This window comes from Lutra lutra, chromosome 6, assembly GCF_902655055.1.
Source record: "Lutra lutra chromosome 6, mLutLut1.2, whole genome shotgun sequence".
Taxonomy (NCBI): domain Eukaryota; kingdom Metazoa; phylum Chordata; class Mammalia; order Carnivora; family Mustelidae; genus Lutra; species Lutra lutra.
The window spans coordinates 52,671,044-52,685,903 of NC_062283.1; the positions used below are offsets into that span (position 1 = coordinate 52,671,044).

At 42.0% G+C, this 14,860-nt stretch overlaps 1 protein-coding gene across 2 annotated transcripts in view; it reads left to right on the plus strand.

Moving 5' to 3' along the window:
* GCLC (glutamate-cysteine ligase catalytic subunit) overlaps nucleotides 1-11,308 on the plus strand; it is a 47,037-nt gene extending 35,729 nt beyond the window's left edge. The window contains exons 11-16 of one of the 2 annotated variants that reach the window (XM_047733095.1): nucleotides 233-325; nucleotides 617-721; nucleotides 7,792-7,873; nucleotides 7,956-8,062; nucleotides 8,139-8,259; nucleotides 9,716-11,308. In XM_047733095.1, coding sequence (XP_047589051.1) covers nucleotides 233-325; nucleotides 617-721; nucleotides 7,792-7,873; nucleotides 7,956-8,062; nucleotides 8,139-8,259; nucleotides 9,716-9,927 — 720 coding nt within the window. In that variant the 3' untranslated portion in view covers nucleotides 9,928-11,308. The remainder of the gene's footprint in view (nucleotides 1-232; nucleotides 326-616; nucleotides 722-7,791; nucleotides 7,874-7,955; nucleotides 8,063-8,138; nucleotides 8,260-9,715) is intronic. The other variant, XM_047733096.1, reaches the window with a different exon arrangement.
* The last annotated feature ends 3,552 nt before the right edge of the window (nucleotides 11,309-14,860 follow it).

Sequence of the window (14,860 nt, forward strand, 5' to 3'; positions counted from 1 at the left end):
AATTAAAAAAATAGGATCAGATATTTCTCTGCTACCAACATATCACCCAACTTTTGTTAAACATTTTTCCTAGCAAGTCACACACCAAGGAAATCTTAAATTGTACCTTTTTGTATTTTTAATTAAAGAGTATCTGGTATCAACAGTGCATAATCTTCCCTTATTAAACATCAGACGATCTTAATATTTTCCTGGACATGTGGAAAGTTGGTTTTCTGCTTTTTTATTATAGAATATTCAGTCTACAAATTGGCAGACAATGAGATTTAAGCCCCCTCCTCCAAACTCAGATATTGGATGGAGAGTAGAATTCCGACCCATGGAGGTAAGATGTGTGTCAGCAAGAAGTGATTCAGTGACGCCTGTCCTCTGCCCCTTACCCTTCTAATGCTCTTCTCAGAGGCTCTTCAGATACAAATCCTATGTGTGCATGATAAAAGCAGGTCCAAAAGCTAAGGATTGATTTCTGAGACTAGACTGTGGAGAGAGGACTTCCCGGGCCTTCTTGGTGAAGTAGGAGTTGGCTTGGGAATGACATGATCTGAGGAGGGTCCTGTCGGGGAAGAGCTTGTTTGTGTGGTTGGTCTGTAACTTCTCTGGGCTCTTGCTTGTCCAGGTTCAGTTAACAGACTTTGAGAACTCTGCATATGTGGTGTTTGTGGTGCTGCTTACCAGAGTGATCCTTTCATACAAACTGGATTTTCTCATTCCACTATCAAAGGTAAGAATGTGTTTCAGTATAGCAATGGGTTTGGGTATCTGTAGATTATCTGTTGCTTATTTATGTGTAATATTTATTTTAGATCTGACCTGATGGAGAATTTTCACCATTTAGAATAAAATGCTTCTTCTCCACCTTATTCTTTTCCCTCTTAAGCCAAAGCTTATGCTGTAGATTTTTAGTACTGCGTTAGTAGAGATTCCTGGAAAACAAAGTGCTAACAGTAGCTTCTTAGCCTGTTTGAAAGAGTTTTAGGGTTGTTTTTGAGAACTACTTTATTTATAGAGGCTTTCAATTCAGGTTGATGGCTAGAGGGAATCCACATCCTCCCCCAAATGCAGTTTCGGTGACCGTATTAAAAGAAAAGAGGAGAGGAGCAATTGTAACTACAGGGGATGTAGGGAAGGGTCACCTCAGTGGAGCCAAACTGGAGATGTTTCTGGAGAAGGTAGATTGGACTCTCAGAAAAACAACTAATAGTTCATCCGCTCCAGCCCAGTAACAACCAGAAAAGGAACTCTCTGGAAGCAGTTTCCCAGAGGAGCCCTGGAACAATTGCAGGCTGTGAGGCAGCAACTAACTAACCTGGAGACCTTCGGTTCCGGGCCCAGTGGGTCTCTGGGCATAGCAATGGCTGGGAAAGGTTGCTGGGTTTAGTGAGGTCTGCTGAGGATTTAGTGTCAAAGAAGGGAGAGGTAGAGCAGCCCTGACAGAGCAAGCACAGGAGGAAGAGAAGAAATGGCTAGCTCAGCCTCTGCCCTTCCTCACTCCCCACTATCTCCCTGAGGGGGGATCTCTAGCCTGTACCTGTCCCACCCGCACACCCTGAGGGAAGTCTGGCTGTCAGCCTGTCTCTGCCTGCTCTTAACACCCTGGCCAAAAGTAACCCATAGTGAAGAAAAAAAAAGTAACCCATAGGATTCTGTGGACCATTTACCCGTATGGGTGTACCTGCTAGTGGGATCAGGCCCTGTAAGGAAGAGTCCCAGGAAGTTCCCCATCTACGCCTTTGTTAACAGATTTGAATAGATGTCTGAAAGCCAGCAGAAAGTGGATAACTTTTTAATAGCCTTAAGGGAAGGGCCCAGCTGGGCTTACAGAATGCATTCCCTTGGTGAAATATAGTTAATTCAAGCAACTGGAAAGAACTCCTAAAGAATTTCTAATTAGTGCCCTTGGAAAATATTCTGTGGAAAAGTCACAAAATAAACAAGCACTATGAACAGGAGAGCATTTGGAGAAGACTTCTTAGGAAAAGCTACACTTTTTTTTTTCTTAAGATTTTATTTATTTATTTGACAGAGATCACAAGTAGGCAGAGAGGCGGGTGGGGGGAGAAGCATGCTCCCCCCCGAGCAGAGAGCCCAATGTGGGGCTCGATCTCAGGACCCTGGGATCATGACCTGAGCCGAAGGCAGAGGCTTTAACCCACTGAGCCACCCAGGCGCCCCAAAGCTACACTTTTAAAACTATTTTTACCAGTAGAGCTGATGCTATTATTAAAGATCCAAGTTAATAATTTAGAGACCAAATTGAGATTTATCTCAGCAGGATGAAAAGGAAATGGGAAATCATGGAAAAACTGAAACAGAGAATTCCTCTGGAAAATTTGATGTTTATAATCAAAAGAGAATGGTCTATATAAAAAATGAGATCTAGTAATCTGAGAAATAGAATTTTCCCAGAGTGAGAGTCCATTAAGGATGAGACAGAAATACTGAAAGAACCCAGATCTAGGAATTTCTGAATCCTAAAGAGAAAAGTCAACCATCTCAATGGGAGAGAAAATTCAGATAGCTCCAAGAGGAAAAAAAATAAATTCTCCTCTCCAACATTAAATACTATGAGCTGGAGAAAAGTCTACAGAATCCTGAGGGGTAAAGAAAACAGAATTTCTTCCCAAACTTGAAATTCCAGGTGATCCTATCAAAACTTAATAGATTATGTCAGAACTCTTACCTACCAGGGGGATAATTGAAGGAGATTTATGGTACAGTATAGAAATAAGAGATTTTACTTCTAACCTGCAAGGTAAAAGGAGTGGGAAAAGAACAAAGAGAACCTTTCCAGTGCCACAAAAGGTCGGGGTAGGGCAAGGGAGTGGTATGATGATATAGCCCAGAGAATGTAAAATGGTGAAAATAAGATGAAAACAAATTTGAACAGACTAAACCATCCTGTTAAAAAGCTAAAACAGATGATCCAGAAGAGCAACATAATGGTGTAGAAGTTTGCTTCCCTAAAACAAGGACAACTATGGAAAAACAACTGGATAATGACCTTTTGAAGAGATAGCAGAAATGACCAACTGGTAACAGAAGTGTGAGAATAAAATATTAAACAGAGAAAGCAGTTTTCTGTACTCTTCCAGGATAGTAAACCTGTGATTTTTGTTTTGTACCTTAAAGCATAGCAGACCTTTCTCAGAAGCAGGAGCAAATTAAAGGCACTCTAGTGTGGTGGTTCTGACAGAGCTGCATGGTGAGCAGTAAATTCATAAATCACCTGCATTCCTCACAGGCTTTTTAACCTGAACAAGGTTCTTAGCATCCCAGTGCCTTGGTTTGCATGTGTAGAATTGGGGATAATTGAGCTGTTTGTTGTAAGAACATGTGGGATTCATGGAGGTAAGTCACTTAAGAGTGCCTTGCCTATACTCAGTACCTAACAGGCCATATAACCAAAGGAGGAGAAAGGCTGTTGGGGAATTAAAAGGCACAGTTCATTAGCTGGGTTATATGGTTCTTATCACAAGTCTCCTACCACAGCACATGTTTTTCCAAGTGCCCTGAGGAAGATTTTACAAAAATTAAGGAAAATCTTCCTCACAAGAGTAAACACCATTCAAGATGCATTCCCACTAAAATTCAACAAAAAGAAGTTCAAGAGAAATTTAAGTTGGAAGTTTAAAATTGCTTTCTTCATAGGTTTTAAGTGAACTCAAAACTAGTATGCTGATAAAGCTAGTCTCTAAAGGGAGCTTTAAGTACTTTAAGTACTTCAGAGATTTAAAGTAAACCTTAGCTAGCAGTCAAACTGAGAATCTAAAATGCAGTAGTAAAGTATATTTCTAAAGAGAAATTTATAAAAGCAAAAGTTAAAACAATGATCTTTATGAACTTTTGTCAAGAGTAAGAAAAAAATATTAGAAATGAAAACCTGTCCATAACCATGATGGAATTTTAGGCTGTTATTTGGATATGTTCCTAGAAGTGTCTAGATTATTCAGGAGGTCATGTGTCTTTGAAAAAAAAAAAAAAAAACCATAACAATAGAATTTAAGTATGGGAGACAGGCTCATTAATCAAAGACTTGGCACCATCTATCCTAGTTCAACATGACCCTTTATCTTATAGACGTTAAGATTCTCCTAAGATTTCATTATGGGAAATAAAAGACTAAAAAGTGTAAAAGGTCTACTTTAAGGGTCTTAAAAAGTTTTTGGAAAATTTAGAAATTACAATCAAGAGGAGTTTTTTATACATGGAGACAAAATAAACACACAATGCTCTAAATTGGGAGAGTAAATAGTTTAAAGAGGGAAATTTGCAGTGATACAAACCTATCACAAGAAATAAAAATTCCAATGAGCCTTATGCCTAAAAGGACTAGAGAAAGGAGAACAAACCCCAAAGTTAGTAGGAGGAAGGTAATTCAGCTCAGAACAGAAATAAGTGAAATAGACACTAAAAAAATTAGGAAAGATCAATGAAATTGAAATATCTTTAGATTCCTCAAGTAAAAATGGACACAAGTAAAATTAGAAATGATAGGGAAGTTTAACAGTTGACACCACAGAAAAACAAAGGATTATGAGACTACTAAAGTTACATTAAGCCAACAAATTGGGCAAACAAGAAATGGATAAATTCCTAGAAATAGAATCTTCTAAAACTGAATCCAGAAGAAATAGAAAATCTGAACAGACCAAATACTAGTAATGAAGAGGAATTGAGAATTCAAAAACTCAAAAGTCCAGACCAGATGGATTTACAGGTGAATTCTACCAAACATTCATTCATTCATTTATTTATTTTAAAGATTTTATTTATTTATTTGACAGATCACAAGTAGGCAAAGAGGCAGGCAGAGAGAGAGAGAGGGGGAAGCAGGCTCCCTGCTGAGCTGAGAGCCCGATGAGGGGCTCGATCCCAGGACCCTGAGATCATGATGTGAACCGAAGGCTGAGGCTTTAATCCACTGAGCCACCCAGGCGCCCCCTCTACCAAACATTTAAAGAAGAGTTAATATTGATTTCCCTTATACCTTTGCAAAAAAAAAAAGAAGAGGAAAAGGAGCTTTCAAATAATTTCTGAGGCCAGCATTACCCTATTATCAAAACCAGATGAAGATTGTATAGGTGAATATCTTTCATGAACATAGATGCAAAATCCTTAACAAGATATTAGCAAATCATATTCAGCAACACGTTAAAAGGATCATTCACCATGATCAAGTGAGATTTATTCTGGGTATGTCAGGATGGTTCAGTGTTTGTAAGTCTCAATCAGTGTGGTACACCACATTAACAGAGTGAAGGATAAAAATCATTTGAGTGGATGCACAAAAAAAAAAAGCATTGGCAAAATTCAACATCCATTCATGATTACTCCCCCCACGGTGGGTTTCAAGGGAACATACTTCAACTTAATAAAGGCCATATATGAAAAACCCACAGCTAACATCATACTCAGTGGTGAAAAACAGAGCTTTTCCTCTAAGATCAGGAACAATACAAGGATATCCACTCTTACCAGGTTTGTTCAGCATGGTCCTGAAAGTCATCTTAGTCACAGCAATTGGACAAGAAAAAGAAATAAAAAGCATCCAAATTGGTAAGGAAAAAGTAAAACTCATTATTTGCAAATGACATACGATATAGAAAATTCTAAAAACTACACCAAAAAACTCCAAAACTATTTGAGGTAATAAATGAATTCAGTAAAGCTGCAGGATATAAAATTGACAGTACTCTGTTGCATTTACATATATATAGTAAAGCAGAAAGAAAACAATTTTGTATACAATTAAGCCAAAAAGAATAAAATACCTAGGAATAAACTTAACCAAGCAGTAAAAACCTCTACTCTGAAAACTATAAAACATGGATGGAAGAAATTGAAAATGACACTAACAAATGGAAAAATATACCATGCTTATGGATTGGAAGAATATTGTTAAAATGTCCCCACTACTCAAAGCAACCTGCAGATTCAGAACAATGCCTATCAAAATACCAATAGTATTTTTCAAATAACTAGAACAATACTAAAATTTGTTGGGAACAACAACAACCACCTCCCCAAAGTAGCCAAAGCAATCTTGAGAAAGAACAAAGCTGGAGGTATTACAATCCCAGATTTCAAGATCTACTACAAAGCTATTATAATTAAAACAGTAAGGTACTGACCCAGAAATAGACACATAGGTCTATATGGAACAGAATAGCCCAAAAATAAACCTACTCTTATGTGGTCAGCCTGGGACAAAGGAGGCAAGAATATACAATGGGGAAAAGTCTCTTCAGTAAATGGTGCTAGGAAAACTGGACAGCTACATGCAAAAAAATGAGACTGGTAATTTAGTAATTCTACTACTGGATAATTACCCAGAGAAAATGAAAACATTAATTCAAAAAGATCTATACCTCTGTTATATTGCAGCATTATTTATAACAGCCAAGACCTAGGAAGCAATCCAATAGTCCCATCAATACATGAATGGAGAAAAAAGATGTGGTTCTATATATAATGGAATAGTACTCAGCCATAAAAAAGAAGGAGATCTTGCTATTTGTGACAGTATGGGTGGACCTAAAGAGTATTATTCTAAGTCCGAGAAAGACAAATTCCTTGTGATTCCTTCTATGTAGAATCTAAAAAAAGCAAAATAAAAACAGAATCAGACCCTTAAATACAGAGAACAAACTGACGGTTGCGGGGAACGACGGGCGGGGCAGGGGAGGTTGGGAGTGAGCAAAACAGGGAAGGGCAACAGATTGTATAGGCTTCCAGGTATCAATGACTAAGTCCTAGGGAGGAAAGAGAAAGCATAAAGGGAATATAGTCAGTAGTACTGCAGTAGCCTTGTATGGTGACAGATGGGGGCTACACTCGTTGCAAGCACAGCATAATGGATACAGTTGTTGAATCACTGTTTTGTACGTGGGAAACTAACATAACATTGTGTGTCAACAAAGCTTCGATATAAAGTAAAGATACAGATAGCTGGGACCCACGATCACAGGCTCTGATTTAACTGGTCTGATGTGTGGCCTGGGCATACCACATGATCCAGCAGTCTTAGTGCTGAGTATGTATTTTTTCCTTTTTTTTTTTTTTTTCCCTTTTTTTCTTTTTTAAGTAGGCTCCCTGGTCACCATAGAGCCCAGTGTAGGGCTTGAACTCCTCACAACCTTGAGATCAAGAGCTGAGCCGAGATCCAGAGTCGGATACTTAACCAACTGAGCCACCCAGGTGCTCCTGGATGTATATTTTTTTAAAAAGTTTTTTGGGCTCGTGTATAGTTGATGTGCTAGAACTACCTGATGGACCCTCTGTTCTTGGAGAGCTAAGCTTATTCCGTATCTGACAACCTGTCGACTCTTCTCCTCTGCTCACCACAGTGAGGCAGCAAATCCCCAGTGGCAGAGAGGGCACAGCCCTGAAGCAGAAGTTCTCTCTAGGTTCTCTGCTTTTGGTCACCCTGGCATCTTGGATGAGTCACTGTGCTGTGTGGGGAGAACCGACCCCTTGCCCTCCATGGATTTCTTAGTAGGCTCAGTCACAAAGGTGCTTTGGAGTGCAGACAGCCTGTGTGAATAAGTTTTTGTTGTGTTTTTTTTATAGTAAACTTAGAATTCCCCTGTTATTAAAAAGCACATGCTGACCTGTGGTTGGAGGACACGGGCCCCACATAAGTCAAAAGTCTGTTCTTCCAACAGAAAGCGTTGAAGGGGAAAGTAGAATTCTTATGGGGTGAGTCTTAATTGCAGAAGCAAGGGAGGTACCCCAACTTCTATGTTGGATCGAGAATGTTCTGACGTAACCATGATTATTTTTCTCCCTTAGGTTGACGAAAACATGAAAGTTGCACAGAAACGAGACGCTGTCTTGCGGGGAATGTTTTATTTCAGGAAAGATATTTGCAAAGGTATTACATTCTCTTAGATTCCTAGGGGTCACTTACTTGAGGCTCCAGCAGGCTGCTCAAGTGCCTGTGTCCTGTCCTCCGGCAGGTGGCAACACTGTGGTGGATGGCTACGGCAAGGCCCAGAACAGCACGGAGCAGGCACTTGAGGAGTACACCCTGATGAGCATAGACACCATCATCAATGGGAAGGTAGGGGCCCTGCCCTGCTCACCTCGCCACCTGTGCCCGTGGCCGGAGCACTAATGATGTGTCCTGCTTCTCACAGGAAGGTGTGTTTCCTGGGCTGATCCCGATTCTGAACTCTTACCTTGAAAACATGGAAGTGGATGTGGACACCAGATGCAGTATTCTGAACTACCTAAAGCTAATTAAGAAGAGAGCATCTGGTATGGCATCCTTTGCTTCTCTTTCTTGTTTTAAGTCTTAACATAGGCAGAACCTTACAGTCTTACAATCTTAGTTTCTTGAGTAGTAGTCTGCTCGAGTACACTGTTTTATCAGTGCATTCTTTCTCACATTTGATGTCTCTGCAGTACGATACACCTTATAATCATTGACTGATTAGTGTTTTTTTTTCTCTTACTGGTTCATAAAGCAGTGATGCATCTTTAAATAGCATCTTAGGGGCGCCTGGGTGGCTCAGTGGGTTGAAACCTCTGCCTTCAGCTCAGGCCATGATCTCAGGGTCCTGGGATCAAGCCCTGCATTGGGCTCTCTGCTCAGCAGGGAGCTGCCTCTCTGCCTACTTGTGATCTATCAAATAAATAAATTTTTAAAAATCTTTAAAAAAAAAATAAATAGCATCTCAGACAATGAACTAGATTGCCTGTTAGTCATTTAGGGGCAGCTGTGTTTGTGGTACATCATCACGGGCTCTTTCTTTAGGGCTAAGTAACTCTAGGTTCCAGGAGCAACAGCTAGGACATCTGGTTCTTCAGCCTGTTTCCATCCAGTAAGACCCCAGAACCCCTCTTTTTTGGTTCGTTTTGAGATCACATGATGGTGCCTAGCCAGGGCCTGGCACAAGGGAGTGGTCAGCTGTAAGAATAATGGTATCAATGTTTCCCTTGAGGTTTTCATGAACCTTCTGGAGTCACAAAAGAATATCTCCAAATGGTGTGTCTGCCGGTTCCTCCTTTCCTTCACTCTACTTACTATTCCTTGTTTTCTCCACCTCTTTGATGGAAGATGGTTCTGGGAACTTCAGACCCTACAGTTCTGGACTCAGATGCAGTTCTTCGGCCAAATGGGAGGACCCAGGCTCTAGTACACACGTTAGCTCCCGGTGTTGAATTTCTTCCCCATTTTGTTGAAGGATAACTGACCCACATCACAGTATTAAGGCCCACAGCGTGGTGGGTTTTTTTTATTTACATATCTTGATTTACATATATTTACATATATTGTGAAGCAATGACCACAGTCGGCTCAGTTAAGATCCTCTTGTTATATAGACAGAAGAGAAAGAAAAACTTTTCCTTGTGGGGCCTACTCTCTGGCCAACTTCCATGTAACACTTAAGCGTTAGCTGTAGTCCTTGCGTACATGACATCTTTAGTGGCTCCCCGTATCTGAAGAGCCCGCAGCGTCCCTGGATGGGTAACATTGAACCTTGGATGTGAAGTTCCAGTTGCCTGCCTGCAACCTAGACTTCTTCCCCAGGAGGAATTCTTCCAACACCCTGGAAAACATTTTCCCCAGTCTCTGCCATGTGGGTACACCAGAAGGCCCTACTGATTTTTCTTCAGGATTGTGTTTGTGCTGGTCACTAAATGTCACCTTACTTTAAAACAAAACAAACTTCTGTTAACTTATGTTGTCTTAATTCTCCCCCCACCCCAGGAGAACTAATGACAGTTGCCAGGTGGATGAGAGAGTTTATCGCAAACCATCCTGACTACAAGCAAGACAGTGTCATAACTGACGAAATGAACTACAGCCTTATTTTAAAGTGTAACCAGATTGCAAATGAATTATGTGAATGCCCAGAGTTACTTGGACCAGCATTTAGGAAAGTAAAATATAGTGGAAGTAAAACGGACTCTTCCACCTAGACCTTCTGCAGAGGGAGAAGAACATTACAATTTTACTCCTCAGCCCCTTTGTGTGGGATGAAGACCAAATTCTAGAATGGCACTGTCTGGGGCCAGTCGGCCAGAGATGGATTTAGAGGCTTTCCTTCAGTAGATAAATCTAGAGTTTATACAGTGTACATGTACATAGTAAAGTATTTTTATGATTAACAATGTATTTTAATAACATTGTAAAGTTATTGTGAACTGGCTTGTACATTTTTTCAGTTCTTACTCTGGAAGACCTATTGTCCAAGCACTTTTGTAGATGTAATGTACTCACTGTATTCTACCTGCATTCCAGAGCTCAAGATGTTTACTGTAAATTCTGGGGTTTTTTTTTAAGACTTTACCTGGGACCTGATTCACTGAAATGTATCCCTTTACTTTAAAAAAGTTGGTCATGTTAATTTTCTTCGAGTCCTCCCCAGTGTTGTGTACTCTAAAATCACTGTTGAATCCCTTGAAATGCTTCAAGGGTAACCTTGGGTTTCTGGCATCTTGTCTCTGTTTCTTTTGTAATTGGAATAGCTTGGTCATCGTGCCTCAAGCTTTCCCCTCTAAATAAAATGCATTGAACTGTAAGCTGTTATTAAAGGTATTTCTCTAAATTTGCTGATTTAGGCATTAAGTTTAAAGAGAAGGCTGTAGGAAGAAAGACTATTACTTTGAGTTCACCTGTAGTGATTAGTGGGGTGATTTTTTTCTCTTCCTGTACAAACCAAGAGTAATGTCAGAAATAGCACCAGCCCTTCTGCTGTGGCTCCTGTTCGTTCTGATCGCTGCTATATATATACTTTTCAAATCAAATGCAGTTGCTTAAGTCTTTATTTTGTTATTTTCTCTAGTTTCCTGTAAACATACTGACATTCTCCTAAAGACCATTCTAGATTTTACCTGGGGAATATTCCATATAATGCCATATAATTACCTTCTCTGTGAAAACCATGAATGAATCATGATGTGCACTAAGTTCTGTGAATCAGGACCCGACATGTTTAATTGTAAATTAAGTTTACATAATTGTTAGTGCTTTTTGTTAAAGGGTTTTTTTTTTCCCCAATTAGTTAGGTCCTAACTGCTTCTGAAATAACTATGTATAGTAGATTATGCAAACTTTTACAGGCATAAATATTTAAACTGTAATGCTAATTTTAACAAACTGCGATAAAGCTGCTTCAGCTAAGCCTGTTTGTGTATAAATACTAGGCTTCGTGCGATGTTTCATACATGTATTTTGGAAGATTAAAGAATGCCTGTTTTTCATTTGCAGTTTGCTTGTGTAAATCAAGTTGTAAAAAGGCAGATGAACTAAAATGTTTGTGGTATGAGGAAATAAAAGAATGGAATTAGCATTCTGACAGCTCTTGGATGTGTGAGTTCCACAGCTAATTGGAGGGGGATGGGGATTGTTGTAGTTAGCCCAGATCCTCCTTGATATTTTTTTTGAGAGCACAAGGAGGGGGAAGTGGGAAAGGGAGAAGCAGGCTCCCCGCTGAGCAGGGAGCCCGACACAGGACTCAATCCCAGGACCCTGGGATCATGAGCCAAGCAGATGCCTAACCCACTGAGTCACCCGGGCACCCCAATAACATTATTTCTTCATTGCAATCCTCAGATATTTTTAGAGAGAAGCCTGGTCTCCAAACAGGTGCCTCATCTTCCTTAGGAGCTGTCCACCCCACTGGGGAGGGGAGAAACCTGCTTGGATGGATGAAAGGAACCCTGGCAGGGAATGTTTCTTTGACTCTAGACTGCTGCTGTGCTGAGTCGGTGGGTGCAGGGGCGGTGCTGTGTGCACTCTAAGCTCGAGAGAAGCAGCAAGCCCGGCCAAAAGCTCTTGCCAACCCATGTCTTTGGATCAACATCCCTCTCCTCCCTGCCCAGCCCCTTGTAACGTAAGGTAAAGGTCAGTCCGCTTTTCTCAGCTCAGACTTCTTTATCTGAATGATCTTAGGGCAGGACTTGTCAAATTAATCTGCATCCAGATCCGCTAGGATCTTAGTGAAGAACACATTCTGGTGCAGGGGGCCTGGCCTTGGGTCTGCATTCTGCACTTGTAGGAAGCTCCCAGGAGATGCCGAGGCTGCTGCTCTGTGGGCCACTTTGAGTAACAAGGACTGAGATCACGCTCTGTACCTGTTACAGGCAGGGCAATTTATGTCTCAGTGACACTTCAGTTCTAATGTCTTGTAGCCAGATCCTCCTCTGCCTGAAAACCAGACCACTGCCTTTCCTGAGCTTTACCACTTGAGCACAACAGAGAATTCAGGGTTTTTAGGAACAGAACTGTAAGCACTGAGAAGAGCAAAAAGGGCCTGCTCCCTGGTGGAAACAGTTGCAGCTGAACCCAGACTCTCAGACACTCACTTAAAATAAAACCGACTGTCACTTAACCCAAAGGTTAATTTACTACCTGTCAGGTCTGGATGAGTAAGAGGTCAGCTTCTGGTCCCAGAATGCCTCTGCCCCTGCTGTCTGGCTCATCCCTGAGGCTGTGTGAGCCTTTCTGTTCAAAATGGAGAAAGCCTCGCCTTGACCACTTCTTTTTAAACTACCACCTATGCAAACATGAGCCACGAAATGTGTAGAAATCCAGGATGTGGTGTGGGCTTAGATAAGGGGCCCTTTCAAAGCTATAAACAGCCTCTGCTTAATTGTAAGGTTTTTTATAGGTACTGCTGTGATAAACTTTTCATTTAAGACTTCCATGAGTATAAGCTGGCTGAGTACTACCAGCTGCTCTCTTCCATTATGATTTTGTATAAATGTTTCACACTCCTTGTAAACATTTCTGAACCTACAGGCCAAGAGATATTTGGAAAAGCGTGAATTAAAAGGGGAGCTGAGGAGGTCTGAGTCGGAAAGGCAGAGACCTGGGTAGGCGACCTTGGCAGGGACACCCTTCGGATTATTCATGTTTTTGTTGTAAGTGGAAGCTGAAACTAGCTGGATAATGCCTAAAGCTCCATCCACTCTTAACGTTCTATGATATGAAACAAAATTGTGGAAGATGGATTACGAAAGGGCAATGATGTATCCAGCTCTGTTCTGATTGCAAACTATATGACAAAGCTGTGGTTATCCAAACGGTATGGTATTGGCTTAAAAACAGATTAATGGAACAGACTAGACCAGGAATACCCTCATATATGGTTAATTTATGACCAAAGAGCCAAGAATACACAACGGGGAAAGGACAGTCTCTTCAGTAAATGGTACTGGGAATAATGGACAGCCACATACAAAAGTGGGAAACTAGACTGCTATTTTGTGCTAGATACAACAAGTAACTCGAATTAAAGACGAGACAGTTTCTGGTCAAAGACAGCATGGTGATGGAAGACCCTGCCCTCACCTCCTCCAGGAGCACACCAAATCAACACCTCTTCATAGAGCAATTCCTCCCTGAAGACCTGGGGGCTCACTGAGCAGCGGCACCTCAAAAGCTAGGGAGGCCCCATGGAGAACAACAAGAGTAACGGAGACAGAGTAATAATGGAAACCGCCCACCCCCCGATGCTGCAAACTGCGGTGGGAACGGACAGTACTGAGGGACCGGGTCGTCTTCCCTAGGGAAGAAAAGAAGTCATGGTCTGAAAAGGGAAGTAGAATATAAACGAATCAGCCATAGAATCCTGCCAAATGGCAGGGGAGCTGCTGGAATTCTCTCTCTCTCTGGGTGAGTGAGGCTGGTGAGTAGCACAGTTTACCCCTCCACCTTGATAGTATGGATAGGAGCAGGGTTCCAGGTGCCCGAGCTGGCCTGCTGCCTCAGTGAGCCCTGGGACCCTAGCCCCCAGCAGCCCTGGATGTTCTGGGGCACATAAAAGCTGCAGTTTATAAGAGAAACTGCAAATAGGAAGGCTGCAGACCTAGAAACTGCCAAATGCTGGGCGGTGGGTGGGGGCGGGGTGGGGGTGCTGCTGGAACTCTCTCTGGGTTGGAGGGGCTGGTGAGCACCATGGTTTACATTCCCCTTCCGCCCTCCATAGCATGATGGGAGCAGGCCAGGCGTCCTCGCCAGTCCACCACCTCAGAGCCCTAGCCCTTAGCCCATACTAGATCCAGCCCTTCCACCAAGTGGCCCCCAGGGTGGCACACACCAGGACACTACCAGAGAACGCAGCGCTAGCCATCTTACCAAGGTGACGTGGGCACAAAGCATCCTAAAACATTCCAGGTCTGCACCACCTCAGATCCCCATAACTTGCCAGTGCACCTAACCTGCACTCACTTTGCCTCCAGCCACCCTGCCAGGGCACCTGCTGTGTGGAGTGCTCTGGGATCCCTCCAGCCTATGCCCTGCCTGGGCTCCAGCCACTCAACAAGATGCCTCCTGAGAGGAACTCCTGGAGATACCCCAGCTTGCACCCACTTCAGCTATGCTATTGGGGACATTGTGTACAGAGAGTCCTGAAGCTGCCAAGCCTGTGCCCACACCAGCTCTGGCCATACCACCAACATAGAATGTCCTGGGACCCCCTACTCATATGCCAGCCACCATTCCCACTATCCACACCTCCAGCCAGCCAAAGTCACCAAACACACAACTACATAGGAGACAACCAGGCACAAGACCATTCCTTCAAGTTTAGAAGAAGCTATTCTACCTAATTCACAGAAACACAAGAAGTCAAGCAAAATGAGACAGGAATATGCTCCAAATAAAGAACAAGACAAAAGTCTCAGAAAAAGAAGTAAATAAAACATAACCAATCTAGTTGATAAGTTCAAAGTAATCATAAATATGCTCGCTAGACTGAAGAGAAGAGTGGATGAGTTCAGAATGTCAACAAGAAATAGAAAGTATTTTTAAAAAGAATCAGAACTTGGGGGCGCCTGAGTGGCTCAGTGGGTTAAAGCCTCTGCCTTTGGCTCAGGTCATGATCTCAGGGTCCTGGGATCGAGCACC